The sequence below is a fragment of the Drosophila albomicans genome, chromosome 2L (genome assembly GCF_009650485.2).
Source record: "Drosophila albomicans strain 15112-1751.03 chromosome 2L, ASM965048v2, whole genome shotgun sequence".
In the NCBI taxonomy this organism is placed as follows: domain Eukaryota; kingdom Metazoa; phylum Arthropoda; class Insecta; order Diptera; family Drosophilidae; genus Drosophila; species Drosophila albomicans.
The window spans coordinates 8,005,344-8,032,772 of NC_047628.2; the positions used below are offsets into that span (position 1 = coordinate 8,005,344).

Genomic DNA, 27,429 nt, shown 5'->3' on the forward strand with positions numbered 1-27,429 from the left:
CAATTATATTAGTATCCAGAATTTATTGTCTAAAAAAATGCAATGCAATTTTTTTATATTTATTGTATTAGCATAACTATTTAAAGTTTGTTATCAAAAAATTAGGTTTTAATTTATTTCTTTATTGACTTAAGGGTTGAAATATTAGTGCACAGCGTGAATGCTCAAAGCTAGAAGCCTTTATAAATTAGAAATTTAGAAATTATTTTCTACCCAGCACTGCTTTTATAATATGATGTTTTCTTCAAGTATACGTCTTTTTCTTGATCTACGTATGTAAGTATGTATATAGTGTATGTACACAAAAAGAAAAACATCAGCAATTTAAGCACAGTATTATGCATAACGGAATATAATATTATTTAGTTAAGTTAATAGTAATTTTAGGACAACTACCTAAATGTTTACTGCCCCGTTACGCTGAATATTTACATACAAACTTTTCTGAATTACTGCCTTAATGACTGAACTGTAAAATGCATCTTAAATAGTTGGAGGTAAAATTGGTGAAGAGTGTAAAAGGTTTTACAATTTAGCTAGCTGAGTGTTGACCAGAGCTTGAAGTGGCAAATGCTCATCAAGTGGCTGTATATTGCATGCCAAATCGACTCGATGAAAATCGTAAATGATATAACGATGATAGTGCTTTGCACGTCGATTAACTTCTTCAATGGAATCCGGCAATATGATTGACTCCGTATAGTTTTGCGGCTGGTCCAGGTAAAGCTCATCGCCGGGCAAAACGCCAAGCAAACATCCATCACAGCGATAATAAATTGGTTGAAACAGCGTTGAACCACGACTGCTCCGTTGACTAGCAAATTGTAGCAGCTGCTTCCAATTCTGCATGTTCATGAGTCTTGCTGTCTCATAGAGCAGCATAAATGGCAGCCAAATGATGGATTCTTGTGACTGTCGCCAGCAGTCGCCTGGATGCAGCCAATGAACCGATGCCACTTCAGTGGGTTCGGGTAGCAGTGGCACATTGCTTGACTCCAAGGCGGCAAAATAATAGACCAAATCGTATTTCCTCGTTGCCGAGGCGGGAGTACGCCAAACAGACCATTCGCTCAAGGCCCAGAGATCAGGTATGACGTCTAAGTAACGGCACAATTGCAAAAACTGTTTTGCATCTTGATGAACGCGGTGTTGCCACAGCTCGCGGTCAAATGGCTGTAGTAGAACATGAGCTGCATGAGTAGTGTTCGTCAAATTCTTTACAGAACATCGTGGCTGGCAGAGAAGAATACCAACTTCCTCGAAAGCTTCACGCAGGGCAGTGAGACGCAAAGAGATGTCGCGCGTAAAATTTCGACCTTGAGTCATGAGCTCTGGTCTCTCAGAGGTTTGGGGACTATGTAGCAACTCCAGTTGGAAGTCTTGGACGCCAGAGCTGTGTAGATAATCCAACCAATCGTTGGATTCATCCGCCTCGAGGTCAAAGACGCCGCCAGGAAAGACGCAGTGATTGAGGGCAAAAGATGTGCGTTCCGTGCGCTTTATTAACAAAACCTGTTGAGTATAAATCAGATTTGTAATTTTGTTTTGTTTTTGTTGTAGTTTTATTTCTTACGCTATAATCATATTGTTCGCTGTCTGGAAATGTCTGTTTGCCAGCTAGGATTAAACTAGCCGATGGTCTATAATCCTTGATGCTTGTCATATTGTCAACTAAACTTGTCTCATCTGGTCTTTGAATCCATTTCAAACAACATTTTTTCTCACCTTTGCACCCGCAAAATATCGTGAGTTCAAAACAGCTGCTCAATTTGAGCTGATAACATTTGGCTTTGCAATCGATAGCTTTTGTCAGCGTGATCGATAGGCGCGTGTGACCTATCGATGTTAGTTGCTGTTTTTGTTATCTAAAGAAACGATGGCAAAACAAGTCACAACCAAATTACGTCAATCCGCAAGTTTGATACTCCTGGCAAAGGACAAAAACGCTGTTCCGTCTACTCCCACTTACGACTACAATGTTTGTGTATATTGATTAAATGTGTAAGATGTTGGATAAACATTTGTCTCCATTGCAGGCGCTGCTGCTCAAGAGGCAATCAAAGTCCAGTTTCATGCCGGATTCATCTGTTTTTCCTGGTGGCGTTTGTGAAGCAACCGATGCTTCACCAGCTTGGTTAAAACATTTTGAGCGCCATGATGTTGGCGCTGCTAAATTGAAAGAGTTCTGTCAGACGACACAAATTGAGGCCTTGAACCCGAATGATCAGACACTAAATACGTAAGTTGATTAGTACTCATTTAAATGATTGGCAATACCCGCTTTTTAAAGGGAATCAGAAGAATATTGTATGTTAACTTTGTAAGAAAAGAAAATGAATGTCACTAGAAAAAGTAATTATGGTTTTATAATTTAACAGGTCCGTTATTTAGCATTTGACACTCAGTTTACTTAACAGTCTCATCAGGTTTACAGTACAGTTTTAGGTGCACTGAATAAATAGTTTTTTCTTTCCAGAGTCCTGTCGCTGCGCTTAACTGCTTTGCGAGAGACCTTTGAGGAAATGGGCATCTTATTGTGTCGAGATAGCAAAACTTGGACCAATACAGACGGATATGCGAGCTTCAATGAGCAGTTTGATCGTAAGCATTGGCAACATGAGGTGCATAATGATGCCAGCAAGTTTCTAACGCTTTGCGAAGAGCTTGACGTATTACCCGATGTATGGTCACTGCATGAATGGTGTGCTTGGCGCACACCATCGACATTCAAGGCGCGCTTCCAAACCGCCTTCTATCTGACTGCGCTCAAAGAGCAGCCAAATGTATTGAGTGAGGTCAATGAAGTTAAAGACTATTATGTAAGTATAAATATTGAAAATTGGACAAAATTTTCAAAATGACCTAATTAATGTTGATAATTGCATACTTCTTCTACACATGCGCTGCAATGCGCAATTAAAATATTTTTGGATTTACTTTTTTTACGAACAACAATCGTACAATTTTTTTGCTGAGCTGATAAATGGTTGAAACTGAACAGCTGGTGTGCGTTTAGCCTAAACTTTTATTTTTGATCTTATAATAATTGTATGTTAAGTTCATAAGATATGCATATAAAAAATATTATTTTATGTATAAGCACCATTCAGAAATATACAATGATATAAAGGAAATTCATAGAAATTATGAAATTGCATTTTAATGTTGGTGAAAATTATCGACTTTTTCCTGTACTAAGCCACTATTATTAATTTTATTTGCTTTTGTTGTAGTGGCATTCGCCCTTGGACTATCTGCAGAGCGCATTAAGAAAGGAGATTTGGCTGCCACCTCCACAATTCTATGAGCTATCGCGATTCCTTAACTTTAAATCGCTGGAACAGCTTCGTCAGTTTGCCCAGAAGCGCGAAGTGAAAGGATGTGTGCTCATACATCCTGTGATGTACAAGTGCACCGATGGTATGGTGCATTTGCTGCCTGGTGACGATAAGTATCCCGAGAATCCTGATGCCACCTCGGATAAGATCGAAACCGCACTGTCTACTGCAGCTTTTCGAGCGCTAGCCAAAAATCTACATCGCTCAGAGCATAAAAATCAACACGAGTCGCAACTGTTGATAAACTTTGATCCATCAGATGGACAGGTTAATCCCATAGATCCTCGTACGCTATAAATGTGATATTGAATGACTCGAATGTTCGAAACAACCATTTTTATTAATATGTAAAAACAGACTTTACACGATAAATTATTGTGAGGCTCAACATGAAAGTGCATTTATTAGTTTAAAAATCAAAACGTAATTGTTGTTAGATTAAATAAATGAAATTTTGTTGTAGATGAAATAGAGGCGACTACTTCTGATCCTTGCCGTACCACAGCTGGTAGAGATAGGAAGCTTCCTCAGCATTAGAGTTGGAATAATCGCTGCCATATTCGGAGTTCGATGATGAAGATGAAGATGACTTGGATGGTTCCTTGTGGCTATAAGCACAAAAATAGGAATACTAAAAATACTGCAATGTGGAAGAGAAATTTGAAACATACCCATACTCGGGAGCGTATCTGGGCTCAGCATAGGAGTCTTCGTGTTGCTTGGGTTCAGCATAGGAGTCCTCGTGGTGCTTGGGCTCAGCATAGGAGTCTTCGTGTTGCTTGGGCTCATGGTAGGGCTCCGGGGCTGGATGACGCTGACACTTCTTGCATTCCTCCAGGCCACGTTCGATGTTCTTCTGAGTGCTTAGCAGCACGCCCAGTTTATTGTCAATCTGCCAGGTGGTGGAGCCAACCTGATGCACTGTTTCACTAATGGCGGACAATTGCAGCTGCTGCGAGACATTCAACGAACGCACTCCCTGCTCAAGGAGCTGAACCTTATTTGCTGTAATGCCAGTCAAAGCGGCAAGCTCATCCAAGTATCCAATCTTATTCTCAATGTGCTTCTGTGAATTCTCCAATTTCTTGGCTGCTTGGTTCAAGTTCACCAACTCCTTGAGCACCGACTGCTTAAGTACACTATCCAGTCCATCAAGATGATCATGCACAGACTTGGCCACATTGTTCAGATCCGCTTCGTATTTGTTTTGATTGGCATCCACCTGGATCAACACCTGTTTGATCTCCTGTTGAGTCTTACTGAGTCCAAGGATGGCGCGATCTGTGCGATCCTCAGCGGATTTAATGTTGTTCGTCAAATTTTTGACGCCCTGTGCCGTCGACTTGAAATTGTCTGCGGTAAGCTTCTCCAGCTTCTTCAGGTCATCCTCGATGTGCTCAATTTCGGACAGATCTCTGGCAATGGCCTTCAACTTGTTTTCAATGCCCTTTTGGGTGTTGCTAATGGTGTGCGTGTTCCTGTCCAAGATGTCGAGTTTCTTGCTGTTGTCTTCCAAAATGCGAATGATTTTGGGATCGCTGACACCCTTTTCAGGAGCCTTTGTTGTCCTTGGCGGTAGGATCTGGGGGAGATTGAATATTCAATTTATTAACATGTTATTATCCAGGATTTAATGAGCTGAACCTCAATGAGCTCCTCCTCCTGAGCAAAGACTGCACCAGCGCTAAGGCAGATGATGAGTACGAATAGTTGGCTTTTCATGGTTGGACTGTGACTGTGATTCCAGAACTGTCTTTTGGTGTCATGGGTTACAGTTTAAATAGTCAAAACGATCGTCGCATGGCACGTGTCAGGTCGACTTTAGGCTAATCAGTGTACGCAAATGGCTTGTGGCCAAGTGGTCTATAAATATTCTTTATACTCCATTTGATGATAGTTAGAAAAACGGTTTCTGACCCAGTTTAATTCGTCATTATCACATGTGCGCCAAGCTATCAAATCTTGTGGTTGATGATGTTGTATCATCATTTAAGACCCAATCTCAAATTGACCTTTTAAAGTGGTTCAACGACATTTTGAACTGAGCTTGAAACGTGCAAATATTTGTTGAGTCACGTCTGAACATTCTTAGATGATAAAGCTATAAATAGTTTTCGTAGTTTCGTAGCGCCTCTTTTTGGTCAAAGCAATCGTGCCAAATAATGAAAATTTCGGAATTTCTGACTGACTCAAGTCAACTACGTCAGCGTTGTTAGTTGTTGGTTTCCGACTTCAATAGAATTGTTCATTCATTTATTCATTTATTTATTTACATGTTAATTATTATACAAAATAATATAATAACTAAAAATAATAATATAATAACTAAGGCCATCGAATTGTTCATTCAAAAAATTTTGTTTTTATATATTTGTTTAGAGTTACTAAAAACTTTATTGGAAAGACTCAAATATTGGAAAATTTTTAAATTAATAAGTTATAAACTTGTTATTTTGACTTTTAAATTCAATAATTTATATAATTTATATTACTATGACGATACAAATATACACGAAGTTCGTGACATGAGCCGAGGATATTGCATTTACATATACAAATATTTCTTTAATAACTTTTATCTAATCGCAACCAAAATTTCAGGAATCATTATTGTAACATATATCCTCTAGCTTTCAAAGTACGCTTGTTATTCGAGTCGACAAAAATTTGAAACAAACTTGATCTGCCTGCAAACATAAGAAGTGATGTCGAAAAACAATGTATAGCTCTATTTCTTATAGTCTCTGAGATATTTGTGTTCATACGGACAGACAGGCAAACAGTCGGATATGGCTAGATCGTCTCGGCTGTTGACGCTGATCAAGAATATGTACATATACATACATTTGTTACATACATTTCCTGCCGGCACAAAGTTATAATACCCTATGGGTCGCTGTTATAAGAAGGTTTAAAAACACGTATGAATCCAACAAAATTATAATGAGATTCCATGAAATCAGCATAGTTATACAGTCATGTGGTTACTCTGTAATACTGACATACTATACTTCCTGCTTACATTGTAGAAAAATGTACATAAGTTGTACTTATTTGTATATTCATTTTAAAAATATAAAATATTGTGTTTATTAAACAATTTCCATTTTTGATCCAATGATTGTAAATTCGTAAAGGTTTTGAACCGTAGTGTAAAGTGCTTACCGAGACCTTTTATTAAAAAGATTACACATAATAAATACGTTTTTTCCTACAAATATAATATTGCTATTTATTTTTATTTTGTTTATTGCTCAAAGCAATTACTTAAGACTTTATTGCTTTAATATTACAATAAAATAAAACGTTTAGAACAGATTGTTTTTTCCACCATTGCAATTGCGTTCCTTGAGTTTTATTTGTAATTTACAAAGCTCTTTACAATTTGCCATCATTTCATATTTCATATATCATATGTATGTTAGCAATTTTGACCATAGTCTTAATTGTTGACAAATTCCGTAAATTGAAGTGAAGGATTTGTAAATATTTGACTTTTTTGACTCTATTTGATGAAATAGAGATGTGAATTACTTAGCCAGATCATTTCCATTGATACAAGTTTGTTTCTAGATATTTTATACTTTGTTAAATATTTATTTAATGATGGAAAATTTGGCTAAAAAGGGAAATATAAATTAGTTTTAGAAGAGAATTCAAATTGACTTCATTTGCCCTGAAGTGAAGGATATTTAATAGCTGTCTGCTTGGGCGTCAATGCTGTACCAGGATATGGCTTGGCCGGGCTTGGAGCCCTTTTGCTGATACTCTTGGCGGGAATGGGATTGTGGTGATGGTGCTTCATAGCTAGCTGCTGGCGCATAGTGACTTGGATTGGGTGACTGTTGCTGAGCACAAGGTTTGGAGTTGGGTGCTGGTCGATTACGTCCTGCTCCAGATGGTTTAGGCTTGGGAGATGGTGCTGGGGCTGCGCCGTAGCTTTCCCAGGGCAGAGGTTGTTGCCAGGACACTGCATGACCAGGTTCGGGCTTAGCGGGACTGGCTCCATAATTTCTATTGGCAGGTTTTGGTTTCGACTGAGGAGCATTTGCATAAGCACTCGCATAAAAGGAGCTGGAACCTGATAACAGAATAGAACGCTTAGTTGTGTTAAATAAATGTAAGTTTTCAGAACGTACTTTGCTGACTAGGCTCCTTTATGCTCCAGGCCTGCACTAGATCCACCTGCTTGCCAGCTTGGTTTCTAGCATGCACCTTGGTTGTCTGCGGCTCATAGGACTCATCATAAGGAACGGGGATATCGGGAATGCTGAAGGGTGGTGGCGAGTGCTTTTGGCATGCTTCCAAGTCCAATTCAATGCGTTTCTGGGATATAATCAGTTCACGCAAAGCGCTCTCAATGTGCCACGAGCTGAGTGGCTTCAATTGCTTCACAGCCGAGGACAGTGCAGTGAGTCCTGTGTGCTGGGTGCGATTCAGGCTGCGCAGTTGCTCGCCCAGAGTGTTGAGCTTGCTGTTCGTATCGTCGCTGATGTCCTTTATGCGTTCTAGACCCTTCAGTTCTACCTCAACGTTGATCTGCGACGTTTCCAGACTATCGAAGGAGCATTGCAGTCCATTTAGCTGCGGCAGCACAGCGCGTGTAATCAGTTTCGTCAGCTCCAAGATGTTGTTGTCAATGCTGCGAGCATTGAGCAGCACGTGCTTTTGGTAGGCTTCCATCTTCTGCTCCAAATTGACGATTTGTTGCTTAGTCGACAATTGCAATTGCGCTAGTCCAAAGAGATCCTTGGACAAACGTTCGGTATAGCCTTCTGCCTTGTGTGTTATATTGTGCAAGGCCTCCAACACTACAACAGATTGTACATCCAGAAACTCGTTAAGCTTGGCCAAGAGAACGTCCACATTTTTTATGGCAACTATCCAGACTTGTTGTTTTTCAATGTCCTCTTTAATACGTTTATTTGTGGCATCGACGTGGCTCATTAGCACCTGAGTGTCGGCCAAATGCTTGTTATTCTCCGTTAGCAGCTCCTCAATTTGATGCACGTCGCTTGCACCAGTGCTGCCGGCACAGAAAATGCATGCCAACCAGGTGATTGTTACAAATAGTTTCATGTTACTATTGTTGCTTTGGAAGATGTAAGTTGAAGTGATGTCAATTGGCATTTACTGCCCCTTTAAATACTTGCATCGTACTGTTCCGGTCGCTTCTTTGGCACGTGGTTGTACGCTTCTCAACCTATCTGCTAAAACCATTCTTTTTGTTTATGTTGCTCAAAGCCGCGTTATTAATTTGGTTGTTTTTGTGTTTTTGTTTTTATCATAGTATTCGCTGCTTTTGCCATTTGCCGTTGTGCACGACTTTGAAACGGCGGTAGTGTTGATAAACGCATGTGTTCAGCTTAGGAACAACAAGTACCGATAAAGTGTGTACCGATAGCCGATTATTTGTTTTTATTTTTTTGCTGTCAGCTGTAATCAACCATTCAGCTGTTTAAGGCAGTCACAGGTACACAGGGTGGAAAACTATTGTTCTAGAAAGAACACATATTGTGCATAAATAAATGCAAGACTTATATGTGCGTGAATTTTCAAGTGACGACATTTAAAGAGACTTAATTTACATCTTATAAATACGCAGAACGCACAAAACGAAACGAAACTCCAGCGAAACGTGTTCAAAGTCCGTTAATCAACAGTGTGGGAAGCAGTAAAAGAAAGTAATCTACAAATATGGACACGCAAAACACAATTGAGACTGATGCAACAGTCGAGGAATCTTCATCATTTCTGGCAGCCGCATTTCGCGAAATCTTCTACAGTCCCATGAACCTTGCTCTGCTTTCCATCATTGTCTTCTTGGTCTACAAAATAGTGCGTGATCGCACAGAAGGTCCCGGGGCTCGCGACTTGTCTCAGCAACAGGCGGAACCAGAATTACCAAAGTTGCGACGTGACTTTACGATCAAGGAGCTGCGACCCTACGATGGCAATCAACCGGATGGTCGCGTCTTGGTTGCCGTGAATGGTAATGTCTATGACGTCACAAAGGGAAAACGTTTCTATGGTCCTGGCGGACCATATGCTACATTCGCCGGACGCGACGCATCGCGTAATTTAGCCACATTCAGTGTGGTGGCCAATGAGAAGGATGAGTACGATGATCTGAGTGATCTGGGCGCCATGGAAATGGATTCAGTGCGTGATTGGGATATGCAGTTCAAGGAGAAATACGATTATGTGGGCAAGTTGCTGCGTAACGGTGAGCAGCCGACTGACTATGATAACGAGAACGATGATGATGATGAGGTGCCGCCCGTCGCTGCTGATGACAAGAAAAAAGATTAGAGTGGTGGAAAGCATAGCTGTTGTAACGATGACTGGGCACAAAGCCGGCGATTGAGCACTTGAAATCGGTATATCGAACACAGCTTTGCAATCAACATTGTTGCATTCCCCACCACATCCTCCAACAATACACCACACACTGATAACACACCACAGCCTTCCTCTTCTCACCATACACATAATTATACACACGAAATGGAACAGGCAACCTGTAAAAACATTTAGCAATTTAACGGAAAACTATACTAAGATTTATACATGTACTAAAGACCAAAAACTAATGTTGGTATGAAAATCTAATTTGTGCACCACTAAAAAAAAGAAACCTAATCAAAATTGTATACATAAAAAGAGTACTTCTTTTCCACTGGCATGATTAATATTATTGTTAGCCCGAAGGTTTAAATACATGTACATGTATATGAATATGGCATAGTGTTGATTACAAAATAAATATATATTTGGGAAGTATATGTGCAATTTGAATTATTTGTTGTTGCTATTAAGTGTAAGCAAATGTGTCAAGTTCACCTCTGGTTAGCTATTATCATTTCGTAATCGGATTGAATAATAATCGTAAAGTTATCGATAAGCTATCGGATTTTGCTTTATGGCCCACACAACGCAATTGTTTAACTGCTGCAGTTGGCAAATGTTTTTTTTTCTGGTTTTGTTGCTGATTAAGTAAGAAATATATTTAAAAATACAATATGACATCTGTTACAAAATACCGCACATCGGCGAGTCTCATTTTGGTTGCGCCGCCATCAACGGCAACAAGTGGCAAAGATTATAATGTAAGTTGAATCAACAGGTGAAACTGACAACAAATCTGATCTTTGATCTCTTCAACAGCTGCTTATGCTGAAACGTAGCGATGCCACGGCTATAGTACAAAATCAGTGCGTCTTCCCTGGCGGCATGTTGGACAACGTTGGCGATGAAAGCGTTGCTTGGCTGGAATACTTCGATGAATTTGGTGTCCCAGAAGTTGCACTGCGTCGTCTGGTGCTAATCAGTGATCATCGACCTGGATTGTTGGCGCCCCAGGGCAACGGTTGCTATGATCGTTTCTTTAAACGTACAAAAATTTGGGCACGGTCAGTTCAAGGTACAAACCACGTATCGTACATATAGCGTCTAATCACTATGCTACTTGCATTAGAGAGATAATACTACGTTTAACTGCACTGCGTGAATGCTTCGAGGAGGTTGGAATTCTTTTGTGCCGGACACGAGAGCAACTGGCGCATCTTAATGATGAGCATCTGTTGGCGCAGTTCCAGCAAAACTTTGATCGGGACGCGTGGCAACGACGTGTTCATAACAAACCCAGCGAATTTCTTGATCTGTGTCGGGAATTAAAAGTGGTGCCGGATTTGTGGGCACTACAGGAGTGGTGTGCTTGGGCCAGTCCAGCTATTATCAAAAAAGGGCAAGTTGTTATACCACAATGCTAAGTTAATAAGCACTGACATACAGCACTTCACGTTTCTGTTAACTAAACCGTTTTATCACAATGCTAAATTTACAAATTCAGTACAATTTTTGGTGATAAAAAATTAATGGCAGAACAAAATTGGTTTTGCCTAAAATATTATTCATATTAATTTTCTTATCTTTCTTAAACTTTGTTTTCTTATTGTGAGCCTTGAACTTTCTATTTTGCAGCCACGAGACTGCATTCTTTATGGCCTTTGTGAATACGCAACCTAGTCTACATGTGGAACCCTCTGAAGTCAAAGAGTGCTTGGTAAAAATATTAATTTTCAGCATTGCACGATTTAGTTTAAATTTAAATTTTAATTTAGTGGCGCACACCCAAGGAACTGTTAACTCTATATCACCTTGGAGAGTTGTGGTTTTTGCCACCACAAATCTATGAACTGTCGCGTCTGCAGGGCATTAAAGATTATAAGAAACTTCACGCGTTCGCTGTTCAGCGTAGTAAGCTGGGAACTACTTTGTTTCTACCCGTCGTTTATAGTTGCAGCGATAGCCTAGTTTATGCACTGCCAGGTGAGTTATGTGCTCCTTTTAAAGATTAATTACTGATATTATTACTTTTCTTGCAGGTGACGAGTTTTATGTGCCTGAGCCGCATTTGGTCAGTGATGTAATTAGTTTTCCAGGGACAGCCTCTGATCTTAGATCCCGTTCCAAACGTATACATCGTTATGAGTATAAAAACCAGACGGCTATAGAACTGTATTTGAATTTCGAAGCCCCAAATGGACATTTGCCTCCCCAGAAGTTTCCTTTCGAGTTGCATAAGCTTTAAACGGCTGTAGTGTATTTAAAAAAACCAGTTTTTTAGTATTTGTATTCTCAAGAAATATTGTTATTGATGATTAAAATGTTAGACCGTTTAAGACGTAAAATTCACAAGCATGATATTTAAAATGCTTACTTTCAGACAACACGTGTTCATTAGAATTAGCTTCAAAACCAAGATAAAAACATTTTTAAAATCAAGAATAGTGTTAATATACCTCAGTAGCATAACGTTTTCAATTGTACAATATGTTATAATACTAATCATATTGTAATAGGGTCTATTGCATTCCTTTTTAGTAAAATGTTTTAAGTTAATTAAAGATGTCTGTTGCAATATAATATGAAATGTTAAAAAGGTTGAAGAAGCTTAAATTAAGTCTTCATAGTTTTTAATTTATAGAATTGTAAATATTAAATGTATTGACCATGATTAGATATTTAATTCGATGTCTTAGTGAAATTTTTTGAAATGTTGCTAAAAATTTCGCTGGCAATACAATTTTGTACGAATTATTTATATTTATCCCTCGACTTCGGTCCATCCATTAGTTAAGTTTCATAGCGAGGTCGGTCATTGGCGTCCAATGCGAATGCGACCGCTGCTTAGCATAGATAAGAAAGTCTTAATGTGACCCATAAACGGCGAGTGCTACAAATTATTCCCTGAAATGATTTTAAGCGGATTTGTGTGTTTCGCGCGTCGCTCATCAAATTTCTTCACTTTGAGAAGAATTTGATAAGCAATGCTTTTAATTAAAAGAAAAATGTAGTTTAAGTGAGAATCATAAGTTTGCTTCAAGACAGAAACTGCCGAAAGGATGAGTCCCTCAAAGTCCACTTCAACACGCTGTTGTCTGCTGCACATCAAAAGCGCAAAAAGCAAGCCTATGCATATTCAGATTAAGATTGGAGTGGGATACAGCTGAAGGGCAACTGCTGAGTGGAGTGTACTGCGTGAAACCGCAAATCAGACCGAGCACATAATTTCATCCCATTAAGAATGCATTTAAATCACTTTGTGGTCCCCAACCCACCACCCACCGTCCAAGGCAATGCTGCCGCCACCTGCCGTGTGACTTTGTGCGCTTTACTGACGGCAATCCGCCGCTTCTTGCCTTGTTCCTTTCCAATGCCCAGTCGTAATTGATCTGCTGATAACGAACTTTACACTCTACTGTATTTTTAATAAATAGGTACTAGTAGTAAATATCAAAACTTTAATTTTATCTTTATTAAATTAATTTTTACTTTCAAATCTTTATTTCATTACTTCAATTTAAAAAATACTTTTAATTGAACATAATACAGATTTAATAATATAATATGAGGACAGTGACATTTTCATAGGACACTTACGCTACGATGTCCAATAGTCGATGCGCTGTCCTCCTCATGTCATGGCATGAAATACAATTGGGTTTGCTTGCTTGCTGTTTCTCTACTTCCCCTTGCCATTCGTTTAAAAATCAAAATTTCAACGAGCTTCCCCCACAGTGCTTGGTGTGCGTGCTTGGGTAACTGTTTGTTGTGCATTGTGTCGGCGTCCAACCCTCCCAAGCAGATGCAGGCAAAGATGAAAATGTCCGGTGCTGGGGGGTGTTGTCTGTGTCGGTAACAATTACTTCGTTTAATTTAACCTTTTGTGGCTTTTCCGGCGTTTATTGTTCCTTGAGCTCTTCTGAGACCTGCTCATTTAATATCGATTAATTATGTTATTATGTTCCCAGCCAACAACAGCAAGAAGTAATCATTATCAAGCAATTATCGTTGGGGCACACTATTCTGATTAGGTGGCAATGCCACCTGTAAGTGGACGTAAATCTGGTCATAAATTAGAAAATAAATTAAAATGTGCGACAAACGTCGTGCTGCAGCCAAGCAAGGCAAATGAGTTATGAGCACCTCTAGTTGAAGTTGGTAGCTTCTAAAGCCGCTTAAAATGTAATAATAAGACGCACGCCTCGCTTGGCAAATTTATTTTGTGGGGGAGGGGCGACAGGTTGGGGCAACCATCTTGATTTATGTATGCAAGCATCGCAGGTACCTTGAAAGACAAGGAGACTTAAGACAACCCAACTTCCTTTCCCTCCCCCAGCCCGACGTTGTAATTGAATTTTGAGCTCATTTTCATTTCCGTTTTCAACATAATGCTGATTTACGTGGTCCACTGATAAATGTGGAGCAGTGGAATTGGCTTATTAATTGCCTCTGTTAAGGACAGTATGAGTAGTAGATCTTGCCAAACTATAATGCACAGCACGTATTTTTTCTTTCTGGTCAAAGCAAAGCCCAATTATAGCGATTATTGTAATAGGTAGTTGCTGCAAGTGACATGAATACCAAATACACTGTTACTTCTTCAGTTCATAATAACCGATGTGACATCGAGTTCGATGTTCGAAGTAATTGGCAACGCGGTGGACATTGACAGCCATTAAAAAAAGCTCGCCACAGAGGACTTCCCACGGGTATAACTAAACACACTTGTAACTTGTACAAGCAACGAAACGCTTCTACCTCACACACACATCACACTCCCAGTTGGAGATTTATTTTTATTGTGTGCATTGTTTGCACTCGACTTGAACATGGGCCACAGCTCCCACTGTTTTGCGGGTGACTAAATGAGTATTACCGCAATAAATCGCCGCAATTCATTTAAGGGCAGCAGCAACCCTTAAATCAGCAGCCAAGCAGCTGCAAACTGTTGATGAATCCACCGCACATACAACTCCCACCCATCAACACCCATCTCCCTAAAGTCGACAGACCGTGAACCTGTTACGGCATTTTCAACTCTCATGTCAAATTGCCACTGGGGACCACAAAGAGCAAGGACTAGCTAAAGACTAGTGTACAGCTAGCTAGCGACCCAATTGCCGCCAGCTTGTACATGGCTGTCGAACAAATTGCATCAATTGACTTGCGTGTTCAACATAATGGCAAATTGTGGGTGGTGCCGACAGTTAGACTAATGTGCTACACGATTTTCTAATGATTTCTTTATTTTGTCGCATGTACTTACATTTCTTCTTTACGACAAGCAGGTGTCGACTTAACGCATTGTGCAAGAGCGAACGATATACATACATATATACTTTTGCAATTTTGTTTAAAATAAGTTGGCAGCGCGTTAATTGATGGCCGCCATTTTTTCCATTTATCCAACTGGTGAGTGCTAGCAAAACAATAGACAGCGAAATTACTTAAAAATGAAGGTGCAAATAGTTTGCAGCAAGCAAACATAATGTAATGGAAGATTGTGCATGAACACACATACGTGAGTTGATTCACATGCATGTTATTTGCAATTGCCGTCATATTTACACCTACATGCATACAGATAAAGTTAAACTGAAAATTCTCTCTGCATGTACTTATGTATGTGTGAATATGTGCATTTCGCAAAGAAGACTGCGTAAGGAATGAGAAGAAAGCAAAGAGGGCGTTACATTTCTGTTAAATATGAATTATGCGCTTACTCCACTCTAATACAAGTACTTGTTGTTGTTATTTCTTGCTCCTCTTTGCGGTTATTCTATTACGCTCTTTATGCGTACGTCTCTTTAGCTTCACACCTAAACAGCATCAGCTTCAGCATCAGCAGCCATGGCCGCCATTATTGCTTTTTGCACTGTTGTTGTTGTTATTCTCGTAGTTGTTGTTGGGATTCGTCTGGTGTCGCTCGTTGCCCCTACTACGGAGCATTTGTAATTCATTTTCCAGTCTCGGACCTGCGCAAAAGCAATGCTGGGAAATATTTTTTTACTGTTGGCCACATTGGGGTAGGTGGTGTCTGCTGGTCTCCTCCTACCCGGCCCCTTTTCCATCGCACCTCATCCCTCTCTGTAGCCGTCTACTGGCATTATGTTGTCACGGATTTCAATTGCATTCCATGGAAAGGCGACACACACTCATACTTGTACAATTGTATATGCCATGTACATTTGTTTCTCATGTGCAAAATTGCAATTTTGTTAGCGGCGTCGTCGTCGTCGTCGTCACTTTTAGCATTTTTCCCTTGTCTGTGCAAAAATTGTGACCTTGTAACTTGGTTTTAATTGCGATTGTGAATGCAGTTTGTTATATTTTTCGTGGCGCTTGAAAAAAGAATAACAATAACAATAGCATATTTATCAATCAAATGATAGCAACTTTCTTCCAATAAACTTGGCCAATAGAATGTTTTGGACATAGAAGATACATATTGCATTGTGACCCTTCTTAAAATCCCTTCAATTTGCCCTGCATAATGCGTAGCATGTGCGTCTCAAATTTCACCACGAGCAAAAACAGTTGAAAGTGGGGGGCATCATTTAAGAAACCATAAATTTGACGGCAATAACGGATAAAGTATGTTTATTTCGATATTAGGCTAAGCAGCAAAACGGGAAACTCTCGTAAAAAAGGGCTACAAAAATACATTGTTGAGGAGGGAAGCAACTTTGCGACTTCAAAACTCTTTAACACTTGATTTCACTTTTTGACTATGTCATCTTGGGCGTCCAGGGAGAAGGGGATGGTTTGTGTGTGGCATATGAATATGAATTGTAATAGATTTAGATTGGGATCACAAGCACAAAAAACGGGCAAAACTTTTGACAGTGAAAGGAGTCAGTCGCACCGGAAAATCTTTTAAAATTGATACAGAAAAAAGATAGCTTTGTCAATGTTTTGGTAAAGCTGCTTAAGAAAGATTCAAAGAAAAAAATTGCAAAAATATTTCAAAAAGAATTATTATGTTCAAGCGGGAAATTAATTTCTTTTCATAATGAGAAAAATTCTTTTAAGCTAAATGAACTCGTCAATTGCTAAGCAAAACTCTTCAAGTGGTCAACAAAGTTGATAGAATTCGAGACTATCAAAATGTCTTTACGCTTTAAAAACGTTTTTCTTTCCATCAAAATGCAGGAAAAAAGTTTAAAGGCAGATTGAGCGTATCAAATTTGACACTCAGAAAGAAGAAAAAATGTATATTAAACTATGATATCCACTAAGACATACCCTTTAATTCCAATAAAATTGTAAATCTTATTTAATCTTTAATTTTTGTTGTTAATAATTAAACTTTATCTAAATGTTACTTTCATATTACTATCTGGAATTTAAGAACCAACAAACTATTAACAATATTGAAAAATATAATCATTTCCTATTCATATTTCAATCTATACCGGCATTAAATATTTGCTATAGGGTATACAAAATATATAAAAAAAAGGATCCAGGGGAAAGACGTTGATTTTTTACTGCTCAGTCGCTTGATATAAATTATATGGCACTTGCCACGTGTCGTTGATTGTACAACAACAGAAAAGTGTGAAAAATGCCGGCATGGGCCTCAAGGACTCTATAATATGGCCAACACGCCCATCGCCCAGCATTTTGTCTGCCAGTTGATGCATGAAATATTTTTTTTCCTTCTGCATGCTTCCGAGGAAAATTTAATTCGTGCGGAAATTCAGTCAATTTAAAAGACGCTCCACACATACACACTCATATGAGTCCTTACATCCTTGATACACGACACAAGGACGAGAACGAGAACGAGGGCGACGCCTTTGGCACGCCCACTTTGCTGGCAGGGTTCATTGTATCCGATTTGTAGCCGAACTGCTTAATCCGTTTTATTGTGGTAATAAAACTACAATACAAATTGTTTGAATGAGATTGAACAACATTTGAATTGAGCACGAAATGATGCTGCTTGTGACATGGTTTGCTTCGTAGATTCCTTAACAATTTCTTGCCGTTCACTGACTTGTTTTTGTTATTGTCGATATTTATAGATTTTTGTTTCATGGTATTCCCAAATAGCTGGTTAGTTAAAGACCAGATTTTTGGCATTTTTGTGGTTGTTTTGTACGTAAAATGACTTGAGTCTGTTTCTATCGCGGGAGTTGAAAGTGGATTACAGATTACACGGGATTTTACTACATTGAAAGCTCATAAGGATACTTTTGAAGAGACTTTGATGTTCACATGTATTTTTTCTAATCGATTCATAAAAGGTGAATTTCAAAACTGTTCTAAAACTTTTGATTCATAAAAGGTGAATTTCAAAACTGTTCTAAAACTTTTGATTTTAATTTCCTCTTCAATTTGCTTTCTTTTTTCTTTTAAGAAATATCAGAGTGACTGAGTACAATAGTTGTTGACTATCAGAGACTTGTGCATGTTTTTCAGTAATCTTGTTGAATTTATAACTCGTACATATTCGATTTAGTAGCTTGAGTTTTCATTTTTACAGTTTGTTTGACTTTCAAAAAGTAAACTCATAAAATTGTTGTATTAATTACATTTTGCAATGCTGTGGAAAAAGCCTATTAAATTTTTGCTAATAAAATAACCTCCGATAAGAAGCAAAAAAGAAAGCAAGCAAGGAAACAAGGTCAAAGGGATTCACGACACACAAAAGGCGAAGCACCAGCTTGGCAATTTGCTTGACCGGTTGAATCTCTGTGGTTTCTGGTAAACTGGTAACTGGTCTCGTGTATAATCTACATGTTTATGGCTATTTGAGTTTTGACCTCCGCTAAGTCAAGATAAGCCATAATTTGATTAAGTCTCCCCCCTTGCAGGAAGTGGGAATGTGTTAAGTGAATAAAAATATGTAAAGCATAATTCAAACAAGGACCACAATGCATACGTACGTTTTGCCGCCCCTCAAAAAAGGCTTATGAACATTCCCATAAAACGGAATGTGTGCGCATCATAAACGGGTTGTGACGCCTCCTCTTCCCTTCCCTTCTCTTCATGGTCCTGCGCTGCCGTGATCCCGTGGTCAGCTTGACCAAGCGTGTGTGTGTGCGGCCTTGTTTAACCAGCGATTATGGAAATTGTGATACCGGGGGGATGCCCCAAAGATTTGTACTACCAGATAGACCAAATGACACGTAGCCCGGAGCTGGAGCTGGAGCTGGTCCGAAACCCGCATAAAGTGGGCGACACCATCTAAAAAATATTTGTTCACACATGTGGGCTGAATGGATGGATGGATGAAGAATGCCAGTGCCACATGGCCCTGACTTTTATGTTGACTAACCACCGGACGATGGTCGCTGCAGTCACGTGTGCTGTCTTTTATTTGTAGCTTTTTTTTTTGTTTCTTTTGCTTTCTGCCACTTGCCACACATAAATTGCATTTGCTGAGGGGCACGCGGGGTGGCAGGGATGAAAGGGAATCTTTTGGTCAGTGCGAGACAACGCTTTGTGTTATTTTAAGTAAATCAGGTTCCGAGATATCAACGTCAAATTGGCAGACAAGTCGAAACTTCAGCGAATGAACATAAAAATAATCATAAACGTTTATCACATCGAACCGAGCACAACAAAAGAGACTCGCAAGTAGTCCAGCGTTTGATGAAAAGGATAACGTGCATTCGCAGCTCGCCAACCGGAACGTGACATTCGTAGACTGGATATTTCCTTTGTGGGTCAGCCTAGAACCTGGCGGAAGAAAAGCGAAAACAGCCAAAGAATTATCATCATGGGAAAATTGAAGTGACGACAGATTGCTTGAAGCAGGAAGTAAAAGACTGTAATCTAATAAGCAGGGATATGTATAAGGATACCATTGAAGAGGGCAACTGAAAAACGAAGACAGAAGCACGCTTCAGGCTGTTTGATATGCTGCACAATATAGCAAGTAAAAGAATGCATATTAAGTGAAAATGTGAGATGTAGCCTACTTCTTAGGATAAAAGCAGTATAATTCATATAATATATATTTCTAGAATTAACATATAAAGAAATAAAAACAAAGTTGTTGGCAAGTTCTTAATAAGAGTAAAATAAGACTCTTAAATCTTCCCCAACTCAAGTAGTAACCCCTTTTGTGAGGCTCAACCCATGAGCTAAGTTGCAAATTGCACTTAAGTGTAGTTGAACGGGCAATTTCCGGTTGCAGGTTGGGCGTGAATCTGGACACATTGTTGATGGAACAATGAACACTTAATAAAGCAATGCAAATCATTTCACCTATTCACACATGGCATTCAAAACTCAACTTGCCGAGTCAAGTTAACCACACATGAAAGACTCTGGTTTGGTTTCTGGCTCGCAATTAAATGTTGGCCAACTCATCTGATGTTCCATCCCTCGCCAGTTTAATGGTGCCCCTGGCGCTTGGTTGTGTTTACATCAAATGAGGGTCATTAAGTTGCCCAGTTGTCGACAGTGTGTTCACCAGTTTATCGATGAGAATTGGTCTTCTTCTCCTCCTCCACCACCTCCTCCTTTCTCCCTGTCTTGTTATGTGTGCTAATCTCTTAATGCGTTTAGCGCACATTTCTATTTGCTTAATGAATTGTTACCGAATACATTCATTTCCATTCTTGTTCCCGTATTCGCATTCACATTCGCATTCACATTCATTGATTCATTTACCCAGCTCATTGCTGGGTCATTTGTCGGCGTTTGTCTTTTGACTCGCCCGTGTAGGGCGACAAAAGGCAGAACATATAGTAGTTATAGCCTGATTTCGAAAAAGGGCCAATGGTCAGCCCAATTAGACTGATTGGGGCATGGTCAGTGCCAACTAGGGAAGAAGAAGATATTAAGCACAAACATTTCTTAACTACTTGTGTTATAGTTTTATTGAAAAATTAAACGTAAAGAGAAGTATTTTTTTTTCGAAATGAGTTTGTTTTACTCTGAGTCCTATGAACTGTATATGAATTCAGAAGTAAATTCAAGACAGTCTACCATAGATCGTATCTTTGATAATTGTCTAAAGTTAAAGAGCATTAGAGTTTCCGAGTTTGGTCTCCAGGTACCATCCAACCTCTTATAAACGCCTTCAAAGGAAAACATAATGAAAATGTACAATTAATCAAAACTGAACTTAATTTATAATAAGTTGAGATATTTTTTGAGTCGAAGGCAAAATCAAAACTGAACCTAATTTATAATAAGTAGAGATATTTTTTTGAGTCGAAGGCACCAGCAGCCAGTACTCCTTTCTATTCAAATGTAGTATTAAATACTTATTTAATATAATAAATACAAATAAAATTTCAAGGGAATATTCCTTTTTTCTAATTTATTTTATTACAATTAAAATTATAAAAATTACTTATTTTACCCGCTGTTGGGTAAAAGTAAATTATAACGACAACTTCCATTCCTGAAAATTGGCAAGTACATAAAATAATAACTACCAACTTTATGATACCCGATCAAATAAAAATTGTACAAGTTATAAAAGAAAAATTTGATGTATCAAAAAATATTGTGCAGACCGGTTGTATTCCAAATATAACTTTTGATAAATTTTTATACCGCTTTAAAAGGGTATTATAACTTTGTGCCGAAAAATGTACAGTAGCAGGAGACATCTGACCCTATAAAGTATATATTTGATCAGCGTCAATCATGAAAATTTGGTTGCGATCAGATAAAAATTGTCGAAGTATTCCAAATACTTTTGTATGGGCCAAAACGCCTACTTACTAGATAGTGCTTTGGCCGACAATCTGTATATTTTGCCGTCAGTATAGTTGAATGCTTCTATATTATAAAATATAATTTGGTATCAGCATTTTTGCAGTATTTTTGTTTTGAGAATAATACCGCAAAATATATTGCTTTTATTCAAAATGGGTAGCGGGTATCTCACAGTCGAGTACACTCGACTGTAGCTTTCTTACTTGTTTTTTTTAACTAGAGTGCTGGCTACTATGTATGACCTTCAGCTCTATTCTTTTACAATCATTTCACTTAAAATACATTTTTCTTTTTATTTGCTTTTGCTTTAAGAAGATTTTGACTAAAACTCCAACGAACTGTCTACAGGATAGTATTTGCTCAATACATATTAAGTGAATTAGAGATTTAATATAGGAATACTTATAATATCTTAAATATTTGGTTAAACTGTTGGATAAACTATTGAATTATACATAATTCTAAACCACTATAGTTCCAATTTTACTACAAAAGTAAAGAAATTCATCGAAGATATATTTTAGCTGGGCACTCTTCACAATACACTTACTTTACTTACTTAATATTCTCCAGCTCCATTTCCATTTGAACATTACGCTCCAATGAACAACAGTCCAAGAAAACAGACCAATTATCCAGCCACACATATGACATGTATCCAGCGTATCCTCATGCTGTGTATTTGTATCTTTGTATCTTTTAACTGCAGCCGCAACATATCTATAAACAATAATTTTATTGCCACGAGGATGGGGTGATGTGAGCGATATGCAGCCATTGGTTACGGCATAAATTACAATCAAAATGAATTGATATGCGTGTTAATAAAGGCAGCCACTGAGGGGGAGGAAGCGGGTGTACAGCAGACAGACAACTCTCGACACGGTGCTGAGGCAGACAGGAAGTCTGGAAGTTTGGCAGCAGCCACCACGAAATGGAGGCATTTCGATTTTACGCTTTTATGATTTCTCGATTTTTGGCCAGGCAGAAACAAAGAAGGAGATGCGCAAAAACAAAGAGTGAGCGGGATAAAGAGCGAGAGGGATGGACTGCTCTTAATTAATAAGCTCGGCAAGTTGTGTGTTTGTATGCTAAATATTTGCCAGGCATAAATTAAGAGTCCCTGCGCTCTACACACACACACACACACACACACAGCGGCAGGTACAGTTGCGACAGCAGTTCGATAAACATGCAGATTGAAATGTTGATGATTGTATAATTGGACATGATGCAAGGCGAGGTGAGGCCAGGCATTAACCATGTAATTCAATATTAATTAAATCATCAAATTGCATTTGTGCGAGCACAATAAATAAATTAAGCGACGGAAAAGACGCTACCACTTAATGCTGATCTCTGCAATCGATTTTCGATATCCGTTCTCGACGTAAAGCGAAGGGTATATGCAGTTTGCAATAAGTTTTTAAATGCTTATGGAGATCTAACATTTGTAAACGATTTATAAGTAAAACACTTTAGAACTTTGTTTTATATACAAATCGTTAAAATAAAATCTAACACAGATTAATGAATTTCAATATTAATTTTTAATTTTAATGTTACTCAAAAGTCTTTAACGATTAGTTTAAAATCTAAAGTTGTAATAGTAATGTAATAAATTTTATGCGAATCGTATTCTTTTTGAAAGTTTTGCATTTAATTCAACTTTATTTCTATGACATTTTAACTGATGTCAAAACAGGTGCAGTCATATTATAATCGTGTACTCTTTAGCTTTAATTTCGTTTCTTCTTCAACTTTTTTTTACTCTGCCTACCTTTTAATTTATTGCGAATTCAGCGCTAAAAACAATTTACGCAAACTGTTTTGTTGTTGTTGCTCGCTCGGTCTGATAAAATTATGCTGTCGAAATTGAAATGCAATTTATTATAAACATTTTTCAAAATACCAAAAAAAAGGCAACAAAATCGGAGAAGAATAACGCAAAAAAATGTGCATTAATTGTAACCTCATTAAGTGCATAATTCGTCGTCACTACGGCGCGTGCATTTCCCCGTAGGTGTTCATAGCTGAAAAGCGCCCAGAACGTAAACCCAACTCGAGTGCTAAATTGCAATTGCAATCAGTTTTTCGCTTTTTATTTTTTTAATTCGTTTTTTTTCTGTTTTTTTTTTTTTTGTGTTTTCCGCCCGCGGTTCATTGACCGACACAGACGACCCCAGAGTGCTGACACGAGCACTTCGCAACGGGCCAATGCAGCCCCCCTTTGCTTGCCCCTTTGCCGCCCCACGTGTTGCAATCGGTTTGCATCGCGTCTTTCTTCTAATCAGCACAAATCAACAGGTCTCTTCTAAATCTCTCGAGACAGACGTCTACACAGATCCAAGCTACATATGTTTGTTACGTGCTCACGTTCGATGATTATTTATATAGTTGTTCCTTATGTTCCGATTTCAGTTGAATTCTAATTGTTTATAGATGAACGTGCTACATGCTCTACTACTTATTGTTTATGTTCCCACGCTGGTGGGAACATTTTTAGGGTGACAATTGATGAGCTTGTCACAACTAGAACATAATACTCATTCATAATAAATATTAGTATCATTATTTGTAATATTATTCTCAAGGCATCTAATTTCAACACTATCTGCTTACATTGCTGGCACACTTGAGTAATTATTAAATTGTGACATTAAAACTATTTTCGATGGTAGAATACTTGTTTTTTTCTTTAAGTAGTAATAGAATTAAATACGTTAATAAAATAATAAAAATATTTTAAATAAATAAAAAAGTTTATTGAATTACATCTACATAGGAACCATATTTAGTACTACGATTAAGAATATTTAATTTATTTATTTTGTTTTTAAGATAGAGCAGTAAAGGTTATAGAGTTAAGATAATACTAATATGTGAGACATTCCATATAATTGTATATTATACTTACACTCCATTTACAACTTGGAATTTAATAATTGATCGCTCTACTTGTATTTCCTTCAAATTCTTGTCCTCTTATCAACGAGCTTCGCAGTAAGCTTGCCTGCCTGACATGAAATTCAAACACCTTAGACATACCATAAGTATTATCTTCCTGTTCCTTAAAGAATTTTCCGTATATTCTAGCTTGCTTGTTATCAGTTGTTTTTCTGCGAAAACTTTCGTTAATCTCTCAAACATTTTCAAATGCATTCTTCTTGTATTTTCTGCGAATATTGCAACGCAAAACTCTTACCTATCTAAAGCTTATATACTTATATATATAGCGGTATATATAAGTGTGCTCATTACTCATCTGCTTTTAGTGCTGCATTTGTTTTTGGTGGTCTTTTTATATAAGCCCCAAAACAGCGACAGAAAACTGCCGAGTTGGCGGAAAGTGGAAACCCAAAACAGAAAAAAAAGAGTATCAACATGAGATTCATATATACCATAAGAATAATAAGTATGCAGCCGTCGTCGTATTAAGTATGAAGAATTGTAAAGCGAAAAAGCAAACAATAATATGGATGCACCTGCTACAACTACCTGGTTGTTGGCTTCGAGTTCGGGTACGGGGTGCTGCACAACCTTCTGCAGAAGGTTGACCCAAAACCGCTACTTAAAGTGAGCCAAAGCAGCGCGAAACCTTTTTTATGGCCAAAATCAAATTCAAGCAATTTGCAATCGCAATTGGTGAACTGAAGAAGGGGAAGTAGAAGAATGGGTAATGCTAAGGGCAATCCTCATATGCTACATGCTACGTACAGCCAATGAACCGTGCACGACCCCCAAAAAGTAGACTATGAAAAAAAAGAAAAGCCGAAATGTGATTTAATTTATTATTACAAACGTTAAAAGGAGTCGAAGTCACAGTCACAGTCGATGGCGTAGTCGAAGTCGGGTTCGGATTCGGAGTCGGAGTCGACGACTTACTCGATTTACGGCAGCGCATCAATAGTAGCGTCCCCAGCAAGGGGACTGGCAAATGAGTTCCATTTATATCATTGGTCATTACGGAAATTATGCGAGCACCCTTCCCTTCCATCCCCGCCTGGTCTGAACTGAGCTGGCGACTCAACTGACCCGTCCACAAACGAAAGAAAGCACGGAAGCGGTATAAAGCGATAAAGATACATGGCAAACGGATGCGGATATGTATGAGAATCGCCTCGAGAAAGGACAAATGCACTGCCAGCCTTGGCACACACGTTAGTCCAGTCCAGTTGAGTTCAGTCCAGTTCATTGGACTTGGGATTGGGGCAGCAGGCAGCAGGCAGCGGGCAGCAGAGGGAACGATAGTCGTAAAAAACAGCACAACGGCCCATCAATAAAAATGCAAGACAATGACACACTGAATTGGGGGCGCAAAAATACTAAACAAAAAACGAAGAGAATCGAACAAGATAGAAAGCGTGTCAGGCATGGGCATGAGCAAAATGGGCACAAGTGGGTTTATTTTGAATGGTTTTATGGTTCGCTCCGTTTGCCGGTTGCTCGAACATGATGCCAGTGGGAGATAGACGTCGATATGGGAGTGACTAGATTATCATGCTTTTTGTCTAGTATTGACGTTTTAAAGTTGAGATTGCAACTGTAATAAGACTGTTATTAAAGTGTTATACAAATGCTATGAAAGTGTTGTGTAACAGTTATAAAGTGTTATACAACTGTTATACAAGTGTTATACAAATGTTATAAAGTGTTATACAACTGTTATACAAGTACTCAGAACGTGCGATTTTCATTAAATTGCGACTAAGCCTTTTGAAAAAGATTAAATTTGTTTTTCTATTACTTGATTGATTCGCATTAATTATGTGCAATCAACAGGCTTACCTTTAAATTATTTTTTTTTATTTTAACGTAGAAAAAGTGTTACCTTATTCTAAACATTAATAATATTCTAACACGCTGCTCATATTAAGTGTTTGATTAAATTTTCAGTTTCATACGATCCAATAATACCTAAAAAATCTTGCAATCTTTACCTTATAACATATAAAGCAAAGTTTTTAACATTTATTTATATCTACTACACGTGCTGCAAGTAAAACGTGTGAATTGCGAAAAAAACTCGGGCTCAAAGAGCATAATTAAAGTAACAAGTGTATTACAAGCGCTAAACAAGTGTTGCATAAGAAGATTGTGAACATCAAAGTAACAGCCATCACTTACCAACTGTTATACGAGGCAATAAATTGCCAAGGACGCGAGCAACTTTGAGTTATGGAAGTTTTTCTAAGCAATCCAATCCACATCCCATCACATACGTCCAATGATTGATAAGCGATGGGAAAAGTTTTTGGCACTTGTCTTTTGGCGCGATAAATTTCGTTTTTTCGCCTTTTCATGCTGCCAAAATGAGATTTACGAGCATATTTTGCACAAAACTTTTACGCAGGACATAGAACAAGGACAAGGCAAACTAATGAGCTAATGAGCTTTTGAAGCGCCATCGACTGGGTTAGCTTCATTAGTCTAATGAGTGCCCAGACTTGGACCACTTGGATACTTGGCGTGACAAGGCAAATGAGTGGCAACGATTTACGGTTTAAGGTTAAAGTTAAATACGTAAAAGAGAGAAAAACCCCCAACACGCGATCCGATGCGATGCGGAACTGGTCCGTAGCACTTTGACAATGTCGCAACTACGTGTGCGGCATGCAAACAAACAAACAACAGCCGACAAGACAACTGACAGGAAGCCCCCCAATCATGTGATTACATGTGTGAACTATCGATTGAATTAAGACAAAAACGCAGTGAGAAGTGGTTTAGTAGTAGCAGGGTGGTAGGTGGAGTGTGGCAGCCACTTAAGCGCGTCCACTTGAGGCATAAAAAAAAAGCGAAGAACTCTGGGACGCAACAACCCCAGATGCCGAAGCTCATCAAACTCATCGACGACGACGTCAACACGTCGCACTGCAGGCATAAAAACAGTACGCAGCATAATCAAGCTGTATGTGTGTGTGTGTAATAAACGTTGACAACTTACCCGGTCACCAGCCCCTCACACCCTTCGCCGTGGCACTGATTATGCCCCCGCCATGTGCCTCGAACTGGACCCTGAGCTCTTGCCAATTGTCATTGCCACTTTTTGCCG

General features: G+C 38.6%; 6 protein-coding genes and 1 long non-coding RNA gene across 7 annotated transcripts; 4 read left to right on the forward strand and 3 right to left on the reverse strand.

Annotated features, from left to right (window-relative positions):
• Positions 1-263: 263 nt before the first annotated feature.
• LOC117564645 (acyl-coenzyme A diphosphatase NUDT19) lies at positions 264-1,755 on the reverse strand. Its single transcript, XM_034243506.2, has 2 exons — positions 1,574-1,755; positions 264-1,512 (listed from the first exon to the last, which is right to left on the reverse strand). The coding sequence occupies exons 1-2, from the start codon at positions 1,661-1,663 to the stop codon at positions 526-528; spliced, it is 1,077 nt and encodes a 358-aa protein (XP_034099397.2). The 5' UTR covers positions 1,664-1,755; the 3' UTR covers positions 264-525.
• On the forward strand, positions 1,700-3,635 carry LOC117564646 (acyl-coenzyme A diphosphatase NUDT19). The gene is made up of 4 exons (XM_034243507.2): positions 1,700-1,978; positions 2,037-2,239; positions 2,477-2,819; positions 3,234-3,635. Exons 1-4 carry the CDS (start codon positions 1,877-1,879, stop codon positions 3,633-3,635), a joined length of 1,050 nt encoding a protein of 349 aa, XP_034099398.2. The 5' UTR covers positions 1,700-1,876.
• A 22-nt stretch (positions 3,636-3,657) lies between these two features.
• Positions 3,658-5,099, reverse strand: LOC117563685 (uncharacterized). The gene is made up of 3 exons (XM_034242116.2): positions 4,983-5,099; positions 4,010-4,920; positions 3,658-3,946 (listed from the first exon to the last, which is right to left on the reverse strand). Exons 1-3 carry the CDS (start codon positions 5,058-5,060, stop codon positions 3,817-3,819), a joined length of 1,119 nt encoding a protein of 372 aa, XP_034098007.2. The 5' UTR covers positions 5,061-5,099; the 3' UTR covers positions 3,658-3,816.
• Positions 5,100-6,886: 1,787 nt separating this feature from the next.
• LOC117564497 (uncharacterized) lies at positions 6,887-8,824 on the reverse strand. The gene is made up of 2 exons (XM_034243314.2): positions 7,478-8,824; positions 6,887-7,419 (listed from the first exon to the last, which is right to left on the reverse strand). Exons 1-2 carry the CDS (start codon positions 8,466-8,468, stop codon positions 7,031-7,033), a joined length of 1,380 nt encoding a protein of 459 aa, XP_034099205.1. The 5' UTR covers positions 8,469-8,824; the 3' UTR covers positions 6,887-7,030.
• On the forward strand, positions 8,782-10,123 carry LOC117564500 (membrane-associated progesterone receptor component 1). Its single transcript, XM_034243316.2, has 2 exons — positions 8,782-8,881; positions 8,944-10,123. The coding sequence occupies exon 2, from the start codon at positions 9,036-9,038 to the stop codon at positions 9,648-9,650; it is 615 nt and encodes a 204-aa protein (XP_034099207.1). The 5' UTR covers positions 8,782-8,881; positions 8,944-9,035; the 3' UTR covers positions 9,651-10,123.
• Positions 10,124-10,225: 102 nt separating this feature from the next.
• LOC117564499 (acyl-coenzyme A diphosphatase NUDT19) lies at positions 10,226-12,044 on the forward strand. The gene is made up of 6 exons (XM_034243315.2): positions 10,226-10,447; positions 10,506-10,750; positions 10,816-11,085; positions 11,322-11,403; positions 11,462-11,669; positions 11,726-12,044. The coding sequence occupies exons 1-6, from the start codon at positions 10,361-10,363 to the stop codon at positions 11,929-11,931; spliced, it is 1,098 nt and encodes a 365-aa protein (XP_034099206.2). The 5' UTR covers positions 10,226-10,360; the 3' UTR covers positions 11,932-12,044.
• Positions 12,045-18,256: 6,212 nt separating this feature from the next.
• Positions 18,257-19,249, forward strand: LOC127565086 (uncharacterized). The gene is made up of 2 exons (XR_007954491.1): positions 18,257-18,398; positions 18,509-19,249. It is a non-coding gene; the product is annotated as an uncharacterized LOC127565086 (long non-coding RNA).
• Positions 19,250-27,429: the final 8,180 nt, after the last annotated feature.